General features: G+C 41.4%; 1 protein-coding gene and 1 pseudogene across 1 annotated transcript in view; one reads left to right on the forward strand and one right to left on the reverse strand.

The window, feature by feature from the left end:
- Positions 1–11,959, reverse strand: part of FSD1L (fibronectin type III and SPRY domain containing 1 like) — a 63,016-nt gene extending 51,057 nt beyond the window's left edge. The window contains exon 1 of the mRNA XM_036261644.1: positions 11,850–11,959. Coding sequence (XP_036117537.1) covers positions 11,850–11,864 — 15 coding nt within the window. The 5' untranslated portion in view covers positions 11,865–11,959. The remainder of the gene's footprint in view (positions 1–11,849) is intronic.
- Positions 2,769–3,722, forward strand: LOC118629917 (annotated as a pseudogene).

Consider the following 11,959-nt stretch of genomic DNA (forward strand, 5'->3'; position numbering starts at 1 on the left):
CTCTGGTGCTGCCTAAGGCTCTCTGCTGTATTTATTTACCTATACTACTTAAATTATCTCTTCCCATCCTCTCAGATGGTGGTATTTTAATACAATAAAACAATGAAGTTATGCTATGAAAGAAGACCCACACCAAGAGTTAGATGTTTATCCTGTTTCTCTAACTCCCAGAAACCAGTGCACCAAGATTTGAATACAAAGGCGACCAGCAGAATGGATCCTGTACTTGGAGGAAGGGTGGGCACACTTGGAGAGACATGGAAAAGGAGGGCAGAGGACTTAAGAGTCCTCCAAGTAGCCCTAGCCGGGTGGCTCAGTTGGGTGGAGTGTTACCCCGTACACTAAAAGGTTGAGGGTTCGATCTCTAGTCAGGGCGTGCACAGGAGGCAACCAATCTGTGTTTCTCTCTCACATTGATGTTTCTCTCTCCCTTCCCCCTCTCCAAAATCAATAAACATATCCCCAGGTGAGGATAAAAAAAAAAAAAAAAAAGGAGTCTTCCAAGTAATCAAGCAAGATAGGTTACATATTTTAAAACAAAACAGTGTAATATTAAAAACGATTCTGCAATCCTCTGTGTATAGTAAGCTTCAATAAGATGGGCTCTTTCTGTTTCAAAGACTGCCTCCCCTTCTATCCCTAATGGCAGGGATACATCCATATTATACAAATGAGAAAATGGAGATTCAACTAGTTGCCCAAAATGATACTGCTAGTAAGGTAAAGATCATGCTCAGTCTGTCTCCAAATCCCATGCTCTTGACCACTTTAGAATACTTCCTTTAAATCTAACCAAACATGTCAGTAAACATGGTTGCAGAAGAAGCAATCATCCAGGTGAATAAAAGTCAGAACCGAAAGCAACCACCATGACCTTAGTAGCTAATGCAGATATAGTGGTGCCTCTACCCTAAGATTTTCATCTTCTTTTTTTTTTAATCCTCACCTGAGGATATTTTTCTATTTTTGTTCAGATAGAGTGGGAGGGAGAGAGAGACACATCGATGTGAGAGAGAGACATCAACTGGTTGCCTCCCCCACGACCCCGACCAGGGCTTGGGACGAACCGCAACTGAGGTACATGCCCTTGACTGGAATAGAACCTGCAACTCATTGGTCCACGGGTCAACGCTCTAACCACTGAGCAACTGGCCAGGGCCCTAAGATTTTCTAAGTTTAGGAGAAAAAGGGGGTAACATCCTGAAAGTTCCCCAAGGGCAAGATGCTGAAACAAGAGCTCCAGAAACTCTGAAGCCACTTGCCCTTTAATCTGTTGTTGTGGAGAGAATGAGCAAATCCGAAAGACTGTAATCAAGAGCTCACATTTAGTATTCTACTATAATGGAAGTTCATCAGGGAGAGCTAAGAAATTAATTATGAAGGGGACCAGGGCTTCAACCATTCTGGCCGTCATAAGGGCAAGAATTTACTAGGGTAGAAATGGAAGAAGACAAAGAATTAAGAAACTTGTAGCTCGGTAGAACTGGAAAACAAATTACAAGTAACCAAAATACTTAAGACAAACTACCACCAACACCAAAACTTATAAAAAATAAAGTGAAATATTAGGACTACATGAGCTGAATTCTGAAACTTAACCCTAGCTGTGTATGTAACATGAGGCTAACGTTTTCTTTATGTGGTAGGAGTCAGGGAAGAGATATATACAGGGATAGTGTGTGCCTAACATAGGAGGGATGCAAGGGGAAAGTGGTTGAGTAAGTATCATACCCGGCAGAATTCTTTAAAAATGTTTTCTAAATATGGCAAGCAACATGCAGGGCAGGATGTCTAAATACTCTGTATTCAGAAACTTAGAGAAATGGGCAGAAAAGAATTAAAAGATACCATAATGCACTGAGTTTTCTACCCCATTCTATTGCTCCAGGTTCTCCAAATTTAATCAGTAGTATTTCTAATGGAGACACAAGTAACTGATAAGGAAACTGAGGAGGAAGCGCAAAGCCAGAAGCCTCAGAGAATGTGATGTAAGCTGTGCACAACAATGCACCATTAGATACAGCACCTCTCTGAGCTCCAGACCATTTTAATACCACTGCTTACTTGAAATCTCCACTTGGATGTCTCACAAGCACTTCAAAACTCAACACGTTATAATGTCCACCACTAAACCTGAGCCCTCCTCTGTGTTCTTTCTCTGTAAACAGCACTACCAGCTGCAAAACCAGAAACTTAGGCTGTCATTATTATAGCCTCTCTTCATTTGTGCACTACATACACACCAAATTCTGCATATTTTTCCTCCTGAATAGTTCTATGATCACTACTACTGTCTTATAAGACATACCATATCTCAACTTATACTCTGGCAAAACTTCTTAACTGGCTTCTGATCCATTCTTTCTCCCCAATAATCACTTCTCAATACTGCAGCTCGAGTAATACAGTAACATCACTCTTCCAGCTGAATAGTCTTCAATGGCTTCCCACTGGTCCTTGGATAAAATCTAACACGGCCTGTTAATTGGCCTTACTGTAAGACCCTGCATGATTTCCCCATTGCCTACCTCTCTCCTGTTTTAACTCACACCACACCCTCTCTCTTGCTTCATTCCAGCTGTAGTCGCCTGCTGTGAATTTCTCTACCATGCCAGGGAGCCCTCACATTTATCAGTTCCTCTGCCTACAACCACTATTCTAAAAACATATACACAATGTACTGTTAAAACAAGTTCTACTCGCCAGGCGTCCTCGTGAGAGTGACATCGTCTTTAAACCCTTGTGGCAATCCCTGACGTACCACCGTGATGCCCAGGGAAGACAGGGCAACCTGGAAGTCCAACTACTTCCTTAAGATCATCCAACTTCTGGATGATCATCCAAAATGTTTCATTGTGGGAGCCAACAATGTAGGCTCCAAGCAGATGCAGCAGATGCAGCAGATCTGCATGTCCCTCTGTGGGAAGGCTGATGGGCAAGAACACCATGATGCGCAAGGCCATCCGAGGACATCTGGAAAACAATCCAGCTCTGGAGAAACTGTTGCCTCATATCCGGGGCAATGTGGGCTTTGTGTTCACTAAGGAGGACCTCACTGAGATCAGGGACATGCTCCTGGCCAATAAGGTGCCAGCTGCTGCCCGTGCTGGTGCCATCGCCCCATGTGAAGTCACTGTGCCAGCCCAGAACACTGGTCTGGGGCCAGAGAAGACCCCTTTCTTCCAGGTTTTAGGCATCACCACTAAAACCTCCAGGGGCACCACTGAAATCCTGAGTGACGTGCAGCAGATTAAGACTGGAGACAAAGTGGGAGCCAGCGAAGCCACACTGCTGAACATGCTGAACGTCTCCCCCTTCTCCTTTGGGCTGATCATCCAGCAGGTGTTTGACAATGGCAGCATCTACAACCCGGAAGTGCTTGACATCACAGAGGAAACTCTGCATGCCCGATTCCTGGAGGGTGTGCACAATGTTGCCAGCATATGTCTGCAAACTAGTTACCCAATTGTTGCATCAGTACCCCATCCTATCATCAATGGGTACAAGCGGGTTCTGACTTTGTCTGTGGAGACTGATAAAACCTTCCCACTTGCTGAAAAGGTCAAGGCCTTCTTGGCTGATCCATCTGCTTTTGTGGCTGCTGCCCCTGTGGCCGCTGCCACCACTGCTACTTCTGCTGCCTCCGCAGCCCCAGCCAAGGTCAAAGCAAAGGAGAGTCGGAGGAGTCGGACAAGGATATGGGATTTGGTCTCTCTGACTAATCACCAAAAAGCAACCAGCTCACAACTTTATTTGTGAAACAAGGAAATAAAGGCTTACTTCTCTTTAAAAACAAAAAACAAAAAACAAGTTCTAGCCCTGGCTGGTGGGGCTCAGTTGGTTGGAGCTTCTTCCCATGCACCAAAGGGTCATGGGTTTGATTCCTGGTCAGGGCACATACCTAGGTTGCGCATTCGATCCTCAGAGTGCATACAGGAGACAACAGATCAATGTTTCTCACATCAATATTTCTCACTCTCTCTCTCTCTCTCTCTCAAATCAATAAAAACATACCCTTAGGTGAAGATTAAAAAGAAAAGGAAGTTCCAAAAAAGTATTTCTAAAATGAGCTCATTATGACATGTGTCTGCCTCATTTGTTATCAAAGCCTGATGGCGAAGGAAGGCAAGAAAACTTTCATCTGCTCTGTGGGATCCTATCAGTCTGAAAGGATGCCTAGAAGGGTCTCAGATTTCATCTCAGATCTCAAGACTCCCATTATCTTCCAAACATTGATGAACAAAGTGATAAACATAGGTGGGGAAAGGCAATATATTTATCCAATGCTTATCTAGATAACTTAATAGTATTTTGTAAGATGTCAGGCGGCCATAACTAAAAGTTCTAGGTGATGTAGGTCAGAAGCTATGCTTTGACAAATACCAATTCTGCTAGATCATAGTAAAATATATAGGACATATGTCTCCAGAGAAGTGTGCACAGGCAACTTCAGACACAATCCTTTGGTCACACACCCCAGTTACCAGTATCTCAAAAACACCAACCAACCAACCAAAAAACCTACTATGTAAGGATTAAGCCTCTCAATTACTTGATTATGGAATTAGGCTAAGGTAACTGCTATGCTAACATGAAAAAGGTTTTTATGCACCCCAGCCAAGCAAAACTACTTTGATCCTGTTCTTAGAATCAGTGGCAGAAAACCATTATACCCCAGGTTTATATGCTACTCTGAATCCGAGGCCATCAATAGGCAAGTGGTCATAATTAAAAAACACTTTGCCCTGGCCGGTTTTGCTCAGCGGTTAAAGTGTCAGCCTGTGGTCCAGAGAGACCCGGGTTCAGTTCCCACTAAGGGCACGTACCTTGGTTGCAGTTTATCCCCGGCCCTGGTTGGGTCGTGCGGGGGGGGCAACCACTCGATGTGTCACTTTCACGTCGATGTTTCTCTCTCTCTCTTCCTCTCTCTCCCTCCCACTCTGTCTGAAAAAATGTCCTCAGGTAAAAAAAAAAAAAAAAAAAAAAACTTTGATATATAGAAAACCCAGCATCTACTATTTTGTAAGAAGTCAGGTAGCCATAACTAAAAGTTCTAGGTGATGTAGGTCTGAAGATATGCTTTGATAAATATCAATTCTGCTGGGTCACAGTAAAATATACAGGACTTATGTCTCCAGAGACGTGTGCACAGGCAACCTCAGACACAATCCTTTGGTCACATACCACAGTCACCAGGAGAAAATTTCTGATTCAAATGCTATATTAGTACTTCAGAGTTGAAATACACAAATCTAGAACCACTGCAAATACATAAAATAATCTTCAAACATAAAAAATTTATTTTTTGTTGATCTGACAAGAAAAAAAGGTATAATTTTGATTCATTCATACCACATGGCTATTGTTGTGTTGGCTGCTGCCATTTTTTTATTTGACAACCTAAGAAAAAAGAGGTCAGTGCCTCCGACCAAATAGTAAGGTGTTACATGTTTAAAAATATTTTTTGTGGCATACCAGTATGCCTGAAGTGACACACACCAGTTGAAAATCATGGTTCTACACACAGACCTCTCCTTTGAATGAGGTAACAAGAGTTGAAATCCAGACAGCTCTATTCAGCTGGTAAGCTAGACAACCAGAATCTTACCAGTTGAGCATACCTATAGCAACACAAACAAGAATATTGTGCTCAGATATGATGCAAGGAGCTGAAAAAGGAGAATTATATATTGCTGAGGAATTCAGGAATCTGATCATCATAAATAGCTAACTAGTAGAAAGCCATGCCCTGGTAAAACAATTTGGAATACTACCTATATACAGATGCAACTGAGATGATCCACAGGAAAAAAATCGAATTCTTATTAGACCTGGCAGGAATACTCTCTTTCCACCCTCAGCCCACTTGTAAGATATCAGGGCAGAACAGGAGGTACTCTCCCATCTAGGATTTAAGGAAATACAGAGTGTCAGAGGCTGAAGAAGCCTTATCCATGTTTAGTGACCTATGAACTGGCTATTCCATCTAGTCAAATTCAGGAAGCTCGTATTTAGCCAAGGAAACCAGTGGTTCCACTGGGAGTGGGAATGGAGGTGGGGTACTCTCAGGTACTGCAGTATAAACCAACATAACCCTTCTGAAGGGCAACTTGGCAAAACACATCAAAAGAATTTTTTAAATATATACACATTGACTCACCAATTCTATTTCTACTAACTTACTAAGTAAATAAGAGTTTAAGCAGCGACTTGGCTACAAGGATGTTCATCTATCTCAGTGTGATTTAAACACTAAAAGGTTGGGACCAACATATATGTACAATAAAAGGGTGCTGATTAAAAATCAAGTAATACATCCATACAAAAGAATTCAGCTGAATCATTATAAGTGTTGTTGAATGATATTAACATGGCAAAAGATTCGTAACAAAATTCACAATTAAAGGCAAATTATAAAATAGTATACATAGAGCATGATACCATAGTTTATTAAATTTCTATACGCATAAAAAAGACTGGAACGTAACACATACAAATGTTAAAAAAGGTTATCTCTGGGTGGCAGGATTACGGGTGGCTTTTATTTTCATTTATCTATATTTTCTATTTTCCTACAATAAACCTGTATTACCTATATTTATAATGTTTCAAAAGTATACAGGTTGGCTGTGCTAATACTTTATTATAAATTTGCTCAAAATATAATTGGCTATCAATCAACAAGTAAAAATAACTGAGGTCATATGCTATTAGAACCTGTGCCTGGGAAAAAGTGCCAACTGAGAGTATAAAACATAAAAAGAAAGCTGGAGACAAAATCCACCAACTTCAAAATATTGTCCACCCTAGGTTGGACACTAAGGGAAACATTCAATGTGTTTGCTGCATGAATAATCCTTCTTATATTCAGCTAGGCATTACAAAGAAGTATTGTGTTAAAGTGTTTTTAAAAAGGTCCGCTTCATTATATTTCTAATTTCTTTCTTTCTTTTTTTTTTTTATCCTCACCCGAGGACATTTTTTCCACTTTTTGTTCAAAGAGAGTGGGAGGGAGAGAGAGAAAGAGAAACATCGACGTAAAAGGGACACATCGAGTGGTTGCCACCCGCAAGACCCAACCAGGGCCAGGGACAAACTGCAACCAAGGTACGTGCCCTTAGCGGGAACCAAACCCAGGCCTCTCTGGACCGCAGGCCGACACTCGAACCGCTGAGCCAAACCCACCAGGGCAGATATTTCTAATTTCTTAAACTGCCAAATTCAATAAGAAATGAAGGTATCTGTATTTAAATATAGTAATTATGAGTATGTCAGTATGGTCCTTTGAAGAGGATACCTCATGCCTTGCACATCATCCCAGATTACTTTGATCCATTCCATGGTAATGCAGTTGTGCTTGGCTGGGGTGTATAAAACCCCTCTTATGCTTTCCTGTTCACAGCTCTACTTTAGAAAGCAAGACCCTCTCTCATAAAAGAACAAGAGTTGGAGAGAGGAAAGATATACAGGGTGGGGCAAAAGTACATTTACTATTGCGATTACATGAAACACAGTTAATTCTTGTATTATTATTTACTAATTATTTTATTATTTTCCATATGAACAACTGTAAACCTACTTTTACCCCACCTGTATATACCTCAGAAAAACAATGACTTTATTTGAAACAGCAAAAAAGACCAAATCCCTGATTTCTATCTAAATTATGTTCTATACTTTCTAGCAACTATTTTTGCTAGCCTTAACAGGCTTTTTTTTTTTTTAATTACTTTATAGGGGTTTATTCCTGTTAACATCTTAAGTTTTAGTTACTTTAGCTAGACCACCATTTAAAGGCAAAGGATTCAGGCAAGATTGGTGGTAATGAAAAAAGCCTGGCGGTGAAGAGAGATCTGGTTTGACTCCACACTACCACTTGCTAGCTGTGTGACTCTGAAGTCACTTAACCTCTCCAAGTTTCATTTTCCATATTGTGCAGTAGGAATAAGAGGTGCTGTGAGAGTTTAAAGCAGTCTAACACAATACTAGATGCAAAACAATACTCAATTTTTATTTTATTTCCTTTTCTCAGGAAATTTCTTAACAAGAAGAAGAAGTGATTTTAGAACATTTGACAGTTGATAGGTTATCTTGATAGGGTGGAGTCTTTGAAGTGCTAGGGCACAATATGAAGGCAAAGGATACCAACACCAGAGGAGGAAACTGGAATAAGGAAGCCAAGTGCAGACAGCTGCTTGCTGCAGGCTGTCATGCTTTAAACTCCCCCTACTCAGTTCAATCTCCCCACACTAGGTTTGTCCAGTCTTACACAGTCAAGCCTCACCTGACTGCCACTAACCCTTTCCAAGTAGAAAGCAAAGAATACATAGGAAAAAGTGGGAAAAAGCAAACAACTGACAATGTATGCCCTTGGTGACATCCTTCCTCTGTGATTCCTTCCCCTTCCTCTCTACCTTTATTATTCTTACAGCAGGTACCTTTTCCTAGAAACAGCAACCCCTACGAATGTGAATGAGCTCCTGTACAAAAATTTAACTTAAACTATCAAATTCGAAGTGCCAACATTCTAAAAAGGTATAAATGTCTTATTTGTTTCAATAGTTTCTTTGAATATAGACATTTTATCAGGTAAAGAAAGCTTTGGGATTTTATCTTAAAACCACTTAAGGACATAATTAAAAGGTTTGAGTATCAAACAAAACCACCTATCCATAACACATCCTGTTCACAAAAGTGTCCCAGAAACTCGATATAAACAAAAATCCCTCTGTTTATTTCTAGGAGATAATACTGTGGTTTTCTGTATCCAACAGTATGCCTTACATACCCAAGGCAATTATGTTTTCTTCCTCTACTCAAACAGAGCATCTGTTGCTAACACAATACTGAATTCCAAGTTATTTTCACAAACAAAAAAGCAGCTGGTCAAGCTAATCCATTTGCTGACTGGCCACCATCAAGCTTCTGTAAGACTGTCCAGTTAACCTCTATTGTCAGATTGCATTGAGTCAGAACTTCCAATCCTCTTTCAATTAGGATTTAACAACTTTTCTTTGGCATCACCACTTGAAATCATTTATTACAGATATAAAAACAGAAAACACATTTTAAAACTTAAGGATAAAGGTGAAAATGGCTAGACAAGATTTAAAAAATAGTCATATAAATTATCAACAAAAGAAAGTTATTTTAAAGTTGGGATTATGAAATTAATAACAAGAGCTAACAGAGAGTATTCATGTGTGCTAGGCACCAAATGATTTTTAGAAATTAACACAATCCTCACAACAACCTTTGAGGAACAGAAACACACAGCAAATTAGCCGTGCTCACTCAGCTCAGAAATAGTAGGACAGGAGTCGGCTCCAAAGCCATCCTTTTAATAATTTAAAACCCAAATCCCAATACCTTACAAAAGCCATTCTCACCCTTTGCCACTTGCAGTACCCAACCATTTTCCTTACACTGACTAAGGCACCACCCCTGCTATTTTCATTATAACATTCTATAGTAGGAAAGAAAAATCATGCCAGGGGTGTACTACTTACTGTCTTATTTAAAGACAAATATATATTCAGTTTAGTTCATTATTAGTTGAAGTACAGGTAGGGGCAAAAGTAGGTTTACAGTTGTTAGTATGGAAAATAATACAATAATAAATAAATAAAAATACAAGAATATACTGTTGTGTGTATTCACAACTCTAAACCTACTTTTGTCCCACCCTGTATATAACTGATTCTGCAGTAATTCATGGTAACAATTCACGGTTATAAGTAGTAACACCAAATACTCATTTTAAGCTGTAAAACAAAAAAAAGGGGTTTTAAATTAAAAATATTATTTTATACCACCAATGAAATTCAACACATTTTTTTATATTGATTAAAGTTATTCTCAAAGTTATCACAAATAAGCTATATTGGTACCAGTAAGAAAGAACAGCTAAGTCTTTGTTTCCTCTGGGGAAACCACACATAGTATGTATTGGTACTCATTTACATCATTTGGAACCAGACCAAGTTCAAATCTTAGCCCTCTAGTTAGTGATTGACCTTGCAGGATCCTGAGTCCTCATGAAAGTAAGGGATAATGCATACCCTGACAAAATAAGATGATCCATATTAAAATAGTTTTGAAAATTATTTTTATAGCCCTGGCCGGTTTGGCTCAGCGGTTAGAGCATCGGCCTGCGGTATGGAGAGACCGGGGTTCAGTTCCCGCTAAGGGCACGTACCTCAGTTGCAGTTTTGCAGTTTGTCCCTGGCCCTGGCTGGGTTGTGCAGGTGGCAACCACTCGATGTGTCCCTTTCACGTCGATGTTTCTCTCTCTCTCTCTCTTCCTCCCACTCTATCTGAACAAAATATCAAAAAATGTCCTCGGGTGAGGATAAAAAAATTAATTAATTTAAAAAGATTATTTTTATAAACTTTTAAAACACTATACGTGTTTTCATAATAAATTATTTTACCTGATTTTTATAATAACCCTACAAAATATTCTTACTTCCACTGCAAAGATGAAGAAATAGATTAATCATAGTTAAGTGATTTGCTCCATATCACAGTCAACAGCAGCATAGAACCCAAGTCTCTGGACTCCAAGTCTTTGCCCTTCCATTTGCCCTGAACTAATAATATCCGTTCAGATTTCATATGACTTTCAATTAAAAAGTTAAATAATCTGTGAAATGTTTTACAAATTTAGGCAGAAATGTTTTACACGTGTACTTACTCAAAACACACAAAATGTAGTTTTTTTAAATGTCTAATACTCATAGAAATAAACACTGAGTACACACCCAATTGAGTTTCAAGCTACAATGAAATCACGTGCACTTTTGTTAAATACTATAATGGTCAACACTTAACACGTCCCTACACTATTCTCTCATGCCCCTAGTGCTCCTCAAGGAGGTGAATCCAGACAAAATTACAGAAAGACCTAATAGATCTTTCCAGTGCTTTCTATCTAATAATAGAAAAGAACGGCTGCTTGGATATGCCCTTGTTTTTCCCTGCTACATTATTAATAACACTGTGTTTCCTTACTGCACTACATTTCAATTACTGTCACCTAACAAAGAGAACAGGGTGGTTGATTTTTATAGAGAGATTGTGGATGACTATTAATAACTCACTTCTAACTGTACTCAAAACACTGACTACAATCTCTAAAAAAATGTTTTTAATTGAACCGGCTAGGTCCCTACATCCTTTCCTTAACTTGTTCGGGAAGTGTACAACATGCCACCATCACCACCAAGGCAACTGTGACCAGCAACACCGAGCTGGCCGAAGAGCGTGCGACCGCTGCCCGGACAAGTCCGAGTTTTTCCCTAGAGTCAACCCACACGAAACACGAAGACCTGCCCACGAACTGGCCTCGAGGGGGTGGGGGCGATCCGGGGGCCCATCCAGAGCAGCACATACACTGTGCCAAGAGTCCGGGGCCATGGCCGGGCGGAGGAACGAACGAACGTCCGCTTGGCGACAGCAGGTGGACGCACGTGCCTTGGTTTCCTCCCGTGCTCAGGGGGACAACCCTCCCTAGCATGCTAGGAGGCGTCTCGAATCAGAGGGGCCTGGAGCGCTGCAGAAATTACTGCTTAAGGTACAGGGACGCCTCCCTATTTACCTTAAGGGGCCGGGGCCCAGGACCAAGTGTAGGGCACAGGCCAGCCCGGGTCACCGGGCGCGGTCGGCAGGCACAGTCCGCAGTCCGGCGGGCGCAGCTTCGCTCCCTCCGGGAAGGGAGGACGGAGGGCCTCGCCCCCGCCGCCGGGCCGGGCCGCTACCCCGCGCGCCCACCGCCCACCGCCCAGCCGCCGGGGCGCCCCGCCCACCCTCCGCCCGGCCCGGTGGGCCAGCGCCCCGTCCCCGCTTACTTTCTGGGAGTCCATGGCCGGGGGCTAAGTCCACTGCCTCCGAAACCGCGCCGGAGAACCGTGTGAGGAAGCGGAGGGAGGTCGGACACGCCAAGACCGCTACACCGGGC

The sequence above is a fragment of the Molossus molossus genome, unplaced genomic scaffold, assembly GCF_014108415.1.
Source record: "Molossus molossus isolate mMolMol1 unplaced genomic scaffold, mMolMol1.p scaffold_m16_p_14, whole genome shotgun sequence".
NCBI lineage: Eukaryota > Metazoa > Chordata > Mammalia > Chiroptera > Molossidae > Molossus > Molossus molossus.